This window comes from Balaenoptera ricei, chromosome 2 (genome assembly GCF_028023285.1).
Source record: "Balaenoptera ricei isolate mBalRic1 chromosome 2, mBalRic1.hap2, whole genome shotgun sequence".
NCBI lineage: Eukaryota > Metazoa > Chordata > Mammalia > Artiodactyla > Balaenopteridae > Balaenoptera > Balaenoptera ricei.
In genome coordinates this window covers 72597112-72613025 of record NC_082640.1, presented here as the reverse complement: position 1 = coordinate 72613025, position 15914 = coordinate 72597112, and the positions used below count along the sequence as shown (strand labels likewise).

The window sequence follows — 15914 nt, the reverse complement described above, 5'->3', positions numbered from 1 at the left end:
AGTTCCATTTTGCCTAAAAGTTAGCTACAAATGTAAAAAAAAGTGATCATAATAAGAAAATGAAATGCCAATATGGCAAAGGGAAAATTCTAATTTTTACTTAGTCTTATTTACCATTTGTGTTGAATATAAGGGTAAGTATGCTGCCATTCATAATTCTTTTTAAAACTCCAGATGCAAATTTAACTTTTTAAAACTTGGAAACACTATTAGGGAAATGAGGAACTTAAAATATTTTTTCTATGAAAATGAAAAAGCTGATGCAGTAGAGTATAGAAACAATATAGATAAGAAACAAGCAAGAACATTCACTCATTAAAACAAAAAACAAAAAAAAACACTCTTAACATTATTTAAAGCAAATCCTGTCATGTACCAATTTGTAAGGTATGCAGAGAACTCACAGTCTGCGCGTCAGAGAAACTAGGAGCCAGTTTGGGCTGTAATATTTTCTCCTGTGTGCCTTCTACCAACTGATGGCTGCTATTGCTCCCCCAAACATAAACCTCACAGGTTTCTGAAACAATGGGAGCATCACCAGTCTGAATGCTATCTGGGCTAGCACACGTTCTTGAGTAATCAGACGCCATTCTGCAAACCTAGTAAAATAAGAAACATGCAATAAATAGTCAAGACATTCTTAGTGCAGATATTTTTATAAATATTCTCTGAAATTATTGTTGACTTTCCTTCTTCGAAAACTATCTAAACTGCTCAAATAACACATCCAATCTTAAACACAGATGGCTAGACTATTTACTCCTGCAGAATAAAGCACTAAAAGATACCAACAAAGGTGGCAAAAATGGGAAGGGGGAGACACACAATCAAGCCTTTATTAACTAAATATTTTATTAACGCATATAATGGCATTATAGAAGAACAAAGTAGAAAAAAACCTACCTTTGATAATCCCATCACCTTAATACAATATATGCTATCTTTTTTTATATATGTCCTTCCAGAGTTTTGCATATACACGCTCTTTAACATAGTTATCACAGTGGATACATACGTGACGATACAAAAGGGCCATGCAGAATTTTCTCTATGTCTACTTAATCTTCGTAATTGAACCAATAATATTCCATCTAATGTAAAAATCACAATTTACTTAAGCATTTTCCTTTAAGAGGACACTTGACATTCTCTCTACTTATTTGTTATATGAGCCATTTTTAAGAATATAGTTGTGGCTACTTCATTGTTTTGTTTTGTTTTTTTTGGAAGGAAAATAATCAATGCTATTTGGCAGCACTGAAGTGTGTTCCCGGCTGGCTTCGTCGGGAGGTTTCCACTGATTCACGCTGGGCACTGGCTCACTCCCTGCCGCCTAGGCGGCCTCCTCCTCCTCCTCCTCCTGTTGCTACATTTTTAATTACTTCACTTAGTAGAGAACCTCGGACATGGGACTACTATATGCAAAAAATGACAACAATCTTCTGATTCCTGAAACATACTATACCAAATTGCTTTCAAAACTGGTGTTACAATATTATTATTTCATCACCAGCAATGTATAAAATGAGGGCGGTCCTAAAAACGATAAAGGTCCAGAGCAATTCAACACTCACACACATATCTATACATATCTGTATATGTATATAGATATAGCTATAGCTATATAAAAAATCATGGCTTATTTACCATTTGTGTTGAATACGATGGTAAGGTCTATTGCCATGCATAATGCTTTATAAAAATCCAGGCTTCTCCTCTCCGCCTCCCCTCTCCTCAAAACCCTGCCAAAAGCACAGGACCCAGGGTTGTCATCACAGTTGCCCTAACCAATGAATACGTCTATGTGAGAGCACCAGTCTCACTGCACCCATACCAATAAGTATTATGCTTTAAATTTTTTTTGAAAAGTAAAGTGAGAAAAAAGAGGATGTATTCTTTTAACTTCACACTTCCTTATTATCAACAGAACTAAAGTTTTTCCATCTATTTGCTTACAACTAACTTCTGCCCATTTATTCATTAGGGTTTAATGGATTTTTTACTCACTTTGTATGAATCCCATACAATAAAGATATTATCTCTGACTACAGCTGTTGTCAATTTGTTGTCTGCCTTTTAGGGGTTTTTTTGGTTTTGTTTTTGTTTTTCTCTGAATCAAGTAAAACAATAAAAGAAGAATCTTCAAAAGTCAATATATTATATTGCCAGACCATGAAATGGGAAGGGATAGAGTAATTTCAGTCAGAATCTTTAAATAGTACACAAAACAACAGAATATGTGTGTCAGACGAATAATTTTCAGTGAACATGAGAAGAGTTTTGAGGACATACAAAATATGCATAAGTAAAGGCTGACAGTCCCTAATAAGAGATCTGAAATTCTGCTGCTGACAAAAGGAGGATGATGGGCCCAAGTAGGTTAGAATTTTTTTATCTAAAGATCTATTACAGTAGTCCCCCTTTATTCGCGGTTTCACTTTCTGTGGTTTCAGTTACTGGCAGTCAACCGTTATCGGAAAATATTAAATGGAAAATTCCAGAAATAAACAATTCATAAGTTTTAAACTGCATACTGTTCTGAGTATCATCCCTTTGTCCAGCATAGCCACACTATATAAGCTAGCCAACCGTTAAGTCACTTAGTAGCCATCTGATTATCAGCTCATCTGCCACAGTATCTCAGTGCTCGTGTTCAAGTAATCCTTATTTTACTTAAAAATGGCCCCTAAGTGCAAGAGTTGTGATGCTGGCAATTTGGATATTCTCTTACTGTACCTAATTTATAAATTAAGCTTTATCATAGGTATGTATGTATAGGAAATAACATGGTATATATAGGGTTTGGTACTATTCATGGTTTCAGGCATCCACTGGGGGTCTTGGAATGTATTCCCCATATATAAGAAGGGATTACTGTTCTATAATAAGGCTTAAAAAAAATCATAGGCCTCCTTCCCTGACCCCCACGAAAAAGAGAGAAGAGAGGAGAAGAGAGGAGAAGGGGAGGGGAAGGGAAGGGGAAGGGGAGAGGAGGGGAGGAAAGGAGAGGGGGAAGCAAAGGGGAGGGGGAGGGGGAAGCAAAGGGGAGGGGGAGGGGAGGGGTAAAAAAAATCTGTTCACAAGACTTAGAAATGTGTTTTTTAAAAACAACTGGGGGAGGGGCTTCCCTGATGGTGCAGTGGTTAAGAATCCGCCTACCAATGCAGGGGACACGGGTTCAAGCCCTGGTCCAGGAAGATTCCACATGCTGCGGAGCAACTAAGCCCACATGTCACAACTACTGAGCCTGTGCTCTAGAGCCCGCATGCCACAACTACTGAAGCCCGCACACCTATAGCCCGTGCTCCACAACAAGAGAAGCCATCGTAATGAGAAGCACGCGCACCACAACAAAGAGTAGCCCACGCTCGCCGCAACTAAAGAAAGCCCATGTGCAGCAACAGAGACCCAATGCAGCCAAAAAAAACCAAATAAACAAACAAAACAAAACAAACAAACAACAACAAAAAACAACTGGGGGGGCGCGTAGAATTCTGGAAAAGATGACAATAGCAGCAGCAATGTAGTTTTCTAAACATGGAATCACTACACAAAACAAATAGAAGGCTAAACTCCAAATTTGTGCTTAATATTCATAATAAAACTAGACAAACACAGCTCCAGTAACTCCAAAATATAAGCAGGTGCAGACAAACCACTACCAGACACAGAATCTGCATGGGAACAATATCTGTGCAGGAGGAAGCCAAAGAGTGTCTGACAGACCTCAGAATAAGAAAAACCCAAAACAACCAATCAGGTACTCACCAGAAAGAACAGTGAGCCAATCTAAGAACAGCAGCTGCAACTGGGAAGAGTTTGCCCTCTCTGATAGCAGGTAAGTACAAAGGTTCCATGATGAGAAGTTTGAAAAAAGCTAGAGCTGTCTAGCTCTTGTGAATTCTTGAAACTGAAAAGCAGTACTCCCTTCCAGGACAGAGCCCTCATACTGAGCAGAAACTACTGGGAGCGGAATAAAAGTTGAGCAGAATGAGGACAACAGAAAGGAAAGAGAAAAAGTTAAGATAAAAGGTGGGGAGGGGAATATGCTTGAAACCACCTTATTTTTTCTAACGTTACACAAAAACAGTAGAGAAAGGGAGTCTATGGATTTAGAAAAGCTATCTTGAATCCCATCCCATTCTAAAAATTCAGGAAAACAAGTTTTTCATAAAAATAAGCAACAGAAAAGTATGAAGGTCAAATTCCATATGAACTTGTTATTAGGGGAAAAAAAGGAAAAGAGGCAGAATAACATCTGTACAATAAAAGCATGACAGACAGGAACTACCCACAAAACAGATCAAACTGTAACCTATTTCAAAGCAAGGTAAAGGGATTAAGAAAATGAAACAAGACTTGAAAGAAAAACACAAAACTGAAAGATAAGCATTCAAAAATGAGGTGACAGACTCAAAAAAAGAATTAGAAATAAGAGAAAAAATCATTTCAGAAATGAGGAGTAAACTATAAGAAATCCAAGAGTAAATAAATACAAAAGATAATACCTTATGAGCAAAAAAAGATAAAAAGGAAAAAACTGTTTAGAAATAAAAAAAGAAATGAAAATGATATAAAAAGTATTCAAGAAAAAGTGACAATTACTAAGTTAATTGTTAATTGTTAAAAATCCAACATACATCCAAGACTGAACCAGGAAGAAATAGAAAATATAAAGAGACCGATCACAAGCACTGAAATTGAAACTGTGACTAAAAATCTTCCGACAAATAAAAGCCCAGGACCAGATGGCTTCACAGGTGAATTCTATCAAACATTTAGAGAAGAGCTAACACCTATCCTTCCCAAACTCTTCCAAAATACAGCAGAGGGAGGAACACTCCCAAACTCATTCTATGAGGCCACCATCACCCTGATACCAAAAACAGACAAAGATGCCACAAAGAAAGAAAACTACAGGCCAATATCACTGATGAACATAGATGAAAAAATCCTCAACAAAATACTAGCAAACAGAATCCAACAGCACGTGAAAAGGATCATACGCCATGATCAAGTAGGGTTTATCCCAGGAATGCAAGGGTTCTTCAATATATGGAAATCAATCAAAGTGATACACCATATTAACAAACTGAAGGATAAAAACCCTATGATCATCTCAATAGATGCAGAAAAAGCTTTCGACAAAATTCAACACCCATTTGTGATAAAAACCCTCCAGAAAGTAGGCATATAGGGAATTTCCCTCAACATAATAAAGGCCATATATGACAAACCCACAGCCAACATCGTTCTCAATGGTGAAAAACTGAAACCATTTCTACTAAAATCAGGAAAAAGACAAGGCTGCCCACTCTCACCACTATTATTCAACATAGTTTTGGAAGTTTTAGCCACAACAGTCAGAGAAAAAAAGAAACAAAAGGAATCCAAATCGGAAAAGAAGTAAAGCTGTCACTGTTTGCAGATGACATGATACTATACATAGAGAATCCTAAAGATGCTACCAGAAAAATACTAGAGGTAATCAATGAATTTGGTAAAGTAGCAGGATACAAAAGTAATGCACAGAAATCTCTTGCATTCCTGTACACTAATGATGAAAAATCTGAAAGTGAAATTAAGGAAACACTCCCATTTACCACTGCAACAAAAAGAATAAAATACCTAGGAATAAACCTACCTAAGGAGACAAAAGACCTGTATGCAGACAAAAGACCTATAAGACACTGATGAAAGAAATTAAAGATGATACAAACAAATGGAGAGATATTCCATGTTCTTGGATTGGAAGAATCAACATTGTGAAAATGACTATACTACCCAAAGCAATCTACAGATTCAATGCAATGCCTATCAAACTACCAATGACACTTTTCTCAGAACTAGAACAAAAAATTGCACAATTTGTATGGAAACACAAAAGACCCCAAATAGCCAAAGCAATCTTGAGAAAGAAAAACGGAGCTGGAGGAATCAGGCTCTGTGACTTCAGACTATACTACAAAGCTACAGTAATCAAAACAGTATGGTACTGGCACAAAAAGAGAAATATAGATCAATGGAACAGGATAGAAAGCCTAGAGATAAATCCATGCACATATGGTCACCTTATCTTTGATAAAGGAGGCAAGAATATACAATGGAGAAAAGACAGCCTCTTCAGTAAGTGGTGCTGGGAAAACTGGACAGCTACATGTAAAAGAATGAAATTAGAAAATAAAAATAAACTCAAAATGGATTAAAGACCTAAATGTAAGGTCAGACACTACAAAACTCTTAGAGGAAAACATAGGCAGAACACTCTATGACATAAATCACAGCAAGATCTTTTTTGACCCACCTCCTAAAGAAATGGAAATAAAAACAAAACTAAACAAATGGGACCTAATGAAACTTAAAAGCTTTTGCACAGCAAAGGAAACCATAAACAAGATGAAAAGACAACCCTCAGAATGGGAGAAAACATTTGCAAATGAAGCAACTGACAAAGGATTAATCTCCAAAATTTACAAGCAGCTCAATATCAAAAAAACAAACAACCCAATCCAAAAATGGGCAGAAGACCTAAGTAGACATTTCTCCAAAGAAGATATACAGATTTCCAACAAACACATGAAAGGATGCTCAACATCACTAATCATTAGAGAAATGCAAATCAAAACTACAATGAGGTATCACCTCGCACCACTCAGAATGGCCATCATGAAAAAGTCTACAAACAATAAATGCTGGAGAGGGTGTGGAGAAAAGGGAACCCTCTTGCACTGTTGGTGGGAATGTAAATTGATACAGCCACTATGGAGAACAGTATGGAGGTTCCTTAAAAAACTAAAAATAGAACTACCATACACCCCAGCAATCCTACTACTGGGCATATACCCTGAGAAAACCATAATTCAAAAAGAGTCATGTACCACAATGTTCATTGCAGCACTCTTCACAATAGCTGGGACATGGAAGCAACCTAAGTGTCCATCGACAGATGAATGGATAAAGAAGATGTGGCACATATATACAATGGAATATTACTCAGCCATAAAAACAAACGAAATTGAGTTATCTGTAGTGGGATGGATGGACCTAGAGTCTGTCATACAGAGTGAAGTAAGTCAGAAAGAGAAAAACAAATCCCATACGCTTATATATATGGAATCTAAAAAAAATTGTTCTGAAGAACCTAGGGGCAGGACAGGAATAAAGACGCAGAGGTAGAGAATGGACTTGAGGACACAGGGAGGGGAAAGGGTAAGCTGGGACGAAGTGAGAGAGTGGCATGGACTTATATATCCTACCAAATGTAAAATAGATAGCTAATGGGAAGCAGCCACATAGCACAGGGAGATCAGCTCAGTGCTTTGTGACCACCTAGAGGGGTGGGATAGGGAGGGTGGGAGGGAGATGCAAGAGGGAGGAGATATGGGGATATGTGTATACATATAGCTGATTCACTCTGTTATAAAGCAGAAACTAACATACCATTGTAAAGCAATTATACTCCAATAAAGATGTTAAAAAAAAAAATCCAACATAAAAACAATAGGGGTCCTAGATGAGAACCAAATACAAAGAGAGAACCAAATACAAAGAGTAAAAATGATACTAAAAACAATAATTTAGGGAAACTTCCCTGAAATAAAAAAGATTTGAAACTACATGTTGAAATCCTCACATCTCTGAGAACATCAACTCAGAATAGGTAACATCAAGATGTATTCTAGTAAAATTACTGCCAGAAGAAAATGGATGAATATACTTAAGAAGTAGAAGAAAATGTGAGCCAAAGATTTTATCTTCTCAAAACTGACTTTCAAGTATAAAGTGCACAGCAATTAAAATGTAAGAACTAAGAGAATCTTTTTCATGAGTATTTATTGAGGACTCTACTAGAGAATAAGCTTCAGACAACCAAAAAGAATATAGAGCCACTGACCGAAACTGGCAGTGAGCATTAAATATGTAGTTACTTGTACAACTCATACTAAACGAGGGTTAAAAGGCAGAGAGTATATATGTTCTGAGTATACAGATATAATACAACTACAAAAAATGGGGAAAGCATATGTAAAAAGTTAATATTTTTAGTAATCATACAGTGGTAGTGTTTGTCTTATTCTAGGATTGTTGTTTGTGTGTGTGTGTGTGTGTACTGTGTGATTAAAATAAATAATTATGGGATATTCTAATTCTATATCCCTGTATCCTTCAGAATCAGCATTCTTAGTTGGAAGAAAGGATATATAAATGTAATACAGAAAAGCAGAAATTCTATAGCCCTGATTTTGAAAGTATCAGTATCAACTCATGAGGTATATTAGCTTTAAATACGCATGCGTGCGTGCACACACACACATTTCCTAGCTCTGGCTACCGTAAGAGCCTAGAAAAATAATACCGACTTAGTAGTGATGAGCACCCTGATTGTGGTCCTGAAATACTATTTTCCACTTTAAAAAAAACAGGGTTTATGGAGAAAGAGCTAGCTGGTTGCAGATCCATATCAAGAAATACATGAGTTCAGAAACAATTTGACGGGTCAGATAGCAAGGAAGCTATCAAAGATTATTAGGCCTATGTCAAAAGAACTTGGGAACCACCCTGAAAGAGACTACTACCCTGAAAGACTGTTGGCCAAAGATAAAACAATATGAGCTTCACTACAGATAATAATTCACGAAGTAAAATTTGAATCGGTTTAAATCTACAAGTTCATAACAATACTTTTCAAGTGAAACCAATTGGTCAAGTTTGGAACATGACAGGAGATCAATTCATTAAACTGAAAACTAGTAAATAAAAATAGGTGTTAAAAATTTTTTTAAAAATCAAGTGGAGAGAATCAAGCATTTATTCTGCTTTTCCTGTCTGAACTGTGGCAGGGTAACCAAATTGTCAATAAGGGAATCATCTCCTTTATGAAAACATTCCAATTAATAAATGAAAGAGGAATGATATAATTAGAATATCACCATTTTGCAACCAAGCATCAATGAATTAATAGATCTGATCATTAAGAATCAAGGGCTGGGCTTCCCTGGTGGCGCAGTGGTTGAGAATCTGCCTGCCAATGCAGGGGACACGGGTTCGAGCCCTGGTCTGGGAAGATCCCACATGCCGCGGAGCTACTAGGCCCGTGAGCCACAATCACTGAGCCTGCGCGTCTGGAGCCTGTGCTCCGCAACAAGAGAGGCCGCGATAGTGAGAGGCCCACGCACCGCGATGAAGAGTGGCCCCTGCTTGCTGCAACTAGAGAAAGCCCTCGCACAGAAACGAAGACCCAACACAGCCATGAATAAATAAATAAATAAATAAAAATAATTAAAAAAAAAAAAAAAGAATCAAGGGCTGCTAATACTACAAAAAGACACACAACCAAATGGAAGATCACAACACCATGTTTAGCCTTGCCAAAGGGATCAAACCTGAAACTGATCAAGTCTCTAGATTCACCTGTCAATATGCAGGGATACATAGGAACTGCATTATGAGTAATCAATCAGCAAAATCCAGATGGAAGGAAACTGTACAGCCTAAAAAGTCCAAGTTCCTGAAAAAATACACTAAAGGAAAAGAAAAAAAATGGAGGGGGAACTTATAGATTAAGAGATTTAAAAGATATATATAGGACTTCCCTGGTGGCGCAGTGGTTAAGAAGCCGCCAGTCAATGCAGGGGACACGGGTTCAAGCCCTGGTCCGGGAAGATCCCACATGCCGCAGAGCAACTAAGCCTGTGTGCCACAACTACTGAGCCTGCGCTCTAGAGCCCGCAAGCCGCAACTACTGAGCCCATGTGCCACAAGTACTGAAGTCCGTGCGCCTAGAGCCCGTGCTCCACAACAAGAGAAGCCACCACAATGAGAGCCCGTGCACCACAATGAAGAGTAGCCCCTGCTCACCGCAACTAGAGAAAGCATGCACGCCACAACGAAGACCCAATGCAGCCAAAAAAAAAAAAAGTTTTAATTAAAAATATATATATACTAAAAAGATATATATAGATATATAGATTGTTTTAATAGGGAAGACTGAACTATAGTGTCTAGGGATGCACACAACTATAAAGAAATGCAACAAAGTGACTACTCTTGAAGTCAGGATAGTGGTTACTTACGGAAGGAGGAAAGGGATAATAACCAGGACATGAACGGGTTTCTCGGGTTGCTAGCAAAGTTTTATTTCTTTCCTGGGCACAGATTAAAAGGACATTTGTTTTATAATAATTCATTAAGGCACACATTTGTATGTCTTTCTGTATCTGTTTTAATAATAAATTTTTAAATTAAAAAATGCACATGGGGGAGGGGGAAGGGTAAGCGGGGACGAAGTCAGAGAGTAGCATGGGCATATATACACTACCAAATGTAAAATAGATAGCTAGTGGGAAGCAGCCACATAGCACAGGGAGATCAGCTCGGTGCTTTGTGACCACCTAGAGGGGTGGGATAGGGAGGGTGGTTGGGAGGGAGACACAAGAGGGAGGGGATATGGGAATATATGTATACATATAGCTGATTCACTTTGTTTTACAGCAGAAACTAACACGACAATGTAAAGCAATTATACTCCAATAAAGATGTTAAAAAAGAAATGCACATGATACGAAGACCAAAATGAATAAAAGGGTATGCATTGAAAACTATGTCTCCTTCCCACACCTGATGCGAGACACCCTGGCTCCACTTTCTAGAGGCAACCAATCACAGATGCCACTTTCTTTTGCATCCTTTCCAGAGATTGAATGGATTATTTTTAAGGGATAAATACATGCTATATAGCATTTTAAGACAAAGTAATTTTTATTTATTGACTGATTTTTAAATTTTTATTGGAATATAGTTGATTTACAATGTTGTGTTAGTTTCAGGTGTACAGCAAAGTGAATCTGTTATACATATACATATATCCACTCATTTTGAGATTCTTTTCCCATATAGGCCATTACGGAGTACCGAGTAGAGTTCCTTGTGCTATACAGTACGTCCTTATTAGTTATCTATTTTATATCTAGTAGTATGTATATGTCAATCACAATCTTCCAGTTTATCCCTTGACAAAGTAATTTTTCACATAAAAGCCACGATTATTACATACCTCTTCAAAGAGACATAAAGCTGCCTCATAGAGTGAGCACAAGCCATCGGATGTTCTGGGTGGTTCCCTCCACTGACTCCGATCAGCAGATGAACTCTATAATTAAGACATTGTGGGACACAGTTAGTGAAGGAGAGAGACATGTATTAAAATCGCTTAAATAGTCCACAAAAACATCTGAGGAGGGCTTCCCTGGTGGCGCAGTGGTTGAGAATCTGCCTGCTAATGCAGGGGACACGGGTTCGAGCCCTGGTCTGGGAAGATCCCACATGCCACGGAGCAGCTGGGCCCGTGAGCCACAACTACTGAGCCTGCGCGTCTGGAGCCTGTGCCCCCCAACGGGAGGGGCCGCGATAGTGAAAGGCCCGCGCACCGCGATGAGGAGCGGTCCCCGCACCGCGATGAAGAGTGGCCCCCACTTGCCGTAACTAGAGAAAGCCCTCGCACGAACCGAAGACCCAACACAGCGAAAAATAAATAAATAAATAAATAAATAAATAAAGTAGCTATAAAAAAAAAAAAAAAAAAAAAAAAAAAAAAAAAAAAAAAAAAAAAAAACATCTGAGGAACTGTTTACATAATTATGTGCATTAAGATCAAATCCTGGGCTTCCCTGGTGGCGCAGTGGTTGGGAATCTGCCTGCTAATGCAGGGGACACGGGTTCGGGCCCTGGTCTGGGAGGATCCCACGTGCCGCGGAGCAACTGGGTCCGTGAGCCACAGCTGCTGAGTCTGCGCATCTGGAGCCTGTGCTCTGCAACAAGAGAGGCCACGATAGTGAGAGGCCCGCGCACCACGATGAAGAGTGGCCCCCACTTGCCGCAACTAGAGAAAGCCCTAGCACAGAAACGAAGACCCAACATAGCAATCAATCAATCAATCAATCAACCTTTAAAAAAAAGAAGAGCCCAGGCTTGGGAAGCTACACCAGCTGGCTGCCCCACACTCCCAGCCTGTAAAAAAAAAAAAAAAAAAAAAAAAAGATCAAATCCTAACATTAGGTCATGAAACCAATTTTATGTGTAAGTGTTATAAAAGACATGGCTATAGAGTGAAGCAGTAAATTAAGTACCAATCCCTCACTTATTACCTTATTAGTGATTTGCTCTAAGTGTCACAAGGTTTGACCTAAAAACACTCAAGGAGGCAGAACTTTGCCAACTACACACTCTTTGGGTGGTCAATATCCAATAAATGGGGTCCCAGCAAATATTCTACTCCCCTGGGGCTGCCTTGTCCACTTGCTCCAAGAATACAGTAGAATGCAGCCAGCTTAAGTGATGATCCTGACCAGAGCAGCAGTAAGTCTGTTCCTCCCTTCTTAGTTTCAGCACAACAAAGGTCCCACAAGTCAGTCCATGTAGCTACCTGACTATATTAGCAACAAAATATCTTTTTCCTAGCACAACTGAGGAATCATAGCTCCTCTCTGTGACTAACTGCCTACTCTCCACAATAGGGCCCAATGGCTATGACCAGAAATCATTCTTTCATTGAAAACTGATAAATCAGAGAGTGAACTTGACCTCCACTGTTCCCTCAAATTCCCATATCCTTAAATCTTTACATCACAAATGTCAAGTACTTTCTCCGATTTATCCATCGTCTAATTGTAAAATTTTCATCTGTGGCTTTATTTCAAAGACTATTATATTGTAAAAATATTTAGATTCTAGATGATCACCAGGCAAACATACCACAGAAAAGTATATCCTCTCCTGTGGAACAGAGGTTGGCCTAGATGCTCTGTAAGATCCCATCCAACTCTAAGATTATATGATTTTATCAATTCAGACTATTTTAATTAACGTGATTCCTAAGTAATGAAAGAAATGAGTACGTTGGCTATTTAATTTATCGCTGGGTCATCAGGTGCTAAGCTACTGCTACCAAATCAATTTTTCTTTTTTATTGCTTAGGCGGTGCTTCTCGAATTTTAATGTGGACATTAAGTTATCTGGAAATTTTGTTAAAATGCAGATTCCAATTCAGTAAATATAGGTGGGGGCCTGAGATTCTGCATTTCTAACAAGTTCCCAGGTGATGGCAATGCTGCTGTCTGAGGCTCACACTTCAAGCAGTAAGGCTTTCGAGAGCCACTTGCAGGTCTTGGAGTCATATCAGAAGCTGAGTGCTCAAAATTATCTAGTTCCTAGACACACAAGGTGTGGCTATACCAGCAAATACTTTAAGGCACAGCCTCTCCAAATTCGGTAATTAGCTGCGTAGCACTTCTGGGAAAAACACAATTGTAATCTGTGGCTCCGTTATTTAAAGGCCACCTCTACTGATCACCAAACCAAAAGCAGATGAGAAACAACAGCAGCTTGCCATACCTTTCTAGGAGCTGGCACCAGGTCGGTAATAATTCCTTTTTTATGCCTTTCTACAGTATGAAGGAAAATGCTGAAAATAGCATAAGGTTTTCAGTGACAGACCTGAGTTTAATTCCATGTTCCATCACTTACTGGCAATGTGACTTAAGGGTAAGTTTGCTTATCCTCAGACAGGAATAATTCCTCTATTATTTAGGGCTGTTGGGAAGAATAACTGAAATTACGCATAGAACATGCTTAGCATAGTTCTTAATACATAGTAAGAACTCAAAAGTGGCATCAGTAATTATTATTTTGTATGATGTACGTGGAGAAAGTAGAGAAAACACAGGGAGTCTTTAATAAACTCCTGCTAACTTTAAAAATACCAAACCAATTTTTTAAAAAATCCTTCAAACACTGTCTGCAGTGACTGTCACTGACTTCTGTTCTCCCCAAAAAGTCAATAGTTAAGGGTGAGACTAATCCAGCCCCAGTAAATTAGGATTAAAGATATCTTAAAAACCCATTCTGTATAGAATTCTTAATGTGTTTTGTAAATATACTGCACAATAGAAAAAGAGGGCTATACCTAGGTATTTTTAAAGAAATTACATTTTGGAAATGTGTAACTTCATACACTGCTAACATACCACAGGAAGTTCAAAGGTCCAAAGATAAATGGGAAATTAAAATAACATAAATGTGTGGTTTCACAGGTCTTCATTGAATTACCTTTCTCTTATTTACCTACCATCGAAAATAATGTAATACCTTTTTGGTTTTTTCACATCTGTCTTTTTAAGAAAATCAGACAAGAACATTAAGACTTGATGGAGTACATTTCCTTACATTCTTGCTATCTGATTTTACTCTGCTTAAAATTGCTTCAGTGTCTCCCCACTGCCTACAGAATCAAGCTCAAAACCCCATAGCATATGGGATACCTGGTCCCACCCAGCTTGGCAGCCTCAGCTCATCCCATTCCAGCCCCAGCACCCAGGAGGCCTGCTCTCAAACACCTCAGTCACTTTGAGAATACTAATCCTCTCACCTGAAAACTTCTTCAGCTCCCTCACTCACACACCTCATGTTTGCAAGCAAACTCTTCTTACTCTTCAACTAAACTTAGGCATCCTTCATTTTCTGCCCCTTCCCTTCTAGCCCTCCTCCTGTATCTCATCACCACCTCCCTGTGCAGACCTCTACTACAGCCCAGCATCATTAATATGAAATGTCTGTGCACCTCTCTTTCCTTACACTGTGAGCTGGCTAACGGCATGCACGCTACAAAGCTCATTCATCATTTTAACCCAGAGTCTAACAGTATCTGGCACACAGTAAACACCTAGTGGCATCAAAGGCCAAAGGTGTTTTTATTGGTGTTTATTTTTTTAGAATTCAGGGATGTACAGTGACATTATTTCCCTACTCTTTATTTAAATGTAAGTTAATGAGTACCTTGCATGCTTGCACTCAAACAGAATTACTATGTGCATAGGTAGAGGAGGTTAAGAATCACACATGTAAATACAATTTAAGGACTGAACTCATTTTTGTTAGGCCTTCTACCAGGTACTCAATTGATGGTTATGCATCTCTCCCTCTAACTTCTAGCTTGGGGATACGTTTTGTCCCAGCTGTTCATGAGTAGAGAATCTTAAGACAGGGAAGATCAGGTCAGGATGGGATTCTTCCCCAGAATATATCCAGAATTCTGAGGAAAGCTATCCGGGGTACCCTCATCCCAACAGAAAGTTACAATGTAGGGTATAGCCTAGGAGGGTAAGGAGGGAGACGGAGGGCCCTTCTGCCTAGGTGTATTTGACATTTTGTCCAGAAATGAAAGAGGACAAGTGGAGAGAAAACTGGAAATCCAGCAATAAAATAAGTTTATTATATTTTGTATCTACTTTAAGGTAGGTCTTCATGGGAAAAAAAAATAAGTCAATTTAACATAAACAGGGTAAAAGCTGCATATAGCTGTCAGAAAAAATGTGGGCTTTGCAGACAGACTATGGGTTGTAAGAATTCGTTAACACAGTGCCTGGCCCATCAGTGCTTAATCAGGAGTATACATAATACTTTCAGTTCTTTTGCCAAATAGATGTGTAAACTTAGGATAATTGCCACAGTTTCTTCATCCTTAAGGATAAATAATATCTACCTTACAGATTAACATGATAATTGAATAAGACACTGCTTATAAAAAGCACCTGGTAGGTAGTAGGCACTCAACGAAGGTTAGAGCTCTTCCTCCCTTATTCCAGGTTCTGGGAAGCAGTAAGTAGAATCCAAAAAATGAATGGGATGGTTTACTATAGGTTAATTAAGTGAATATTAAAACACATTATATAGGTAGTAAATATATTTACTGTAAAGATTTCTCAAGGTTATAGAGCCAATTTAAACTTACAGCCAAATATGCATACAAACCAATTTCCAACATGCTAAAAGACAATGGGCTAAACAGATACTGAGAAAAGTAATTTAGTTCCTTGGGGCACCCTCTTCCCACTAAGGAGCAATATTGCAGGATAAGGCCT

The 15914-nt window shown here is 38.5% G+C and overlaps 1 protein-coding gene across 12 annotated transcripts in view; it reads right to left on the bottom strand.

Moving 5' to 3' along the window:
* Positions 1 to 15914, bottom strand: part of HERC1 (HECT and RLD domain containing E3 ubiquitin protein ligase family member 1) — a 225201-nt gene that overhangs the window by 157184 nt on the left and 52103 nt on the right. For all 12 annotated transcript variants that reach the window (XM_059913065.1, XM_059913067.1, XM_059913069.1 and 9 more), the window contains exons 3-4: positions 11054 to 11149; positions 405 to 599 (exon numbers count right to left, since the gene is read on the bottom strand). In XM_059913065.1, coding sequence (XP_059769048.1) covers positions 405 to 599; positions 11054 to 11149 — 291 coding nt within the window. The remainder of the gene's footprint in view (positions 1 to 404; positions 600 to 11053; positions 11150 to 15914) is intronic.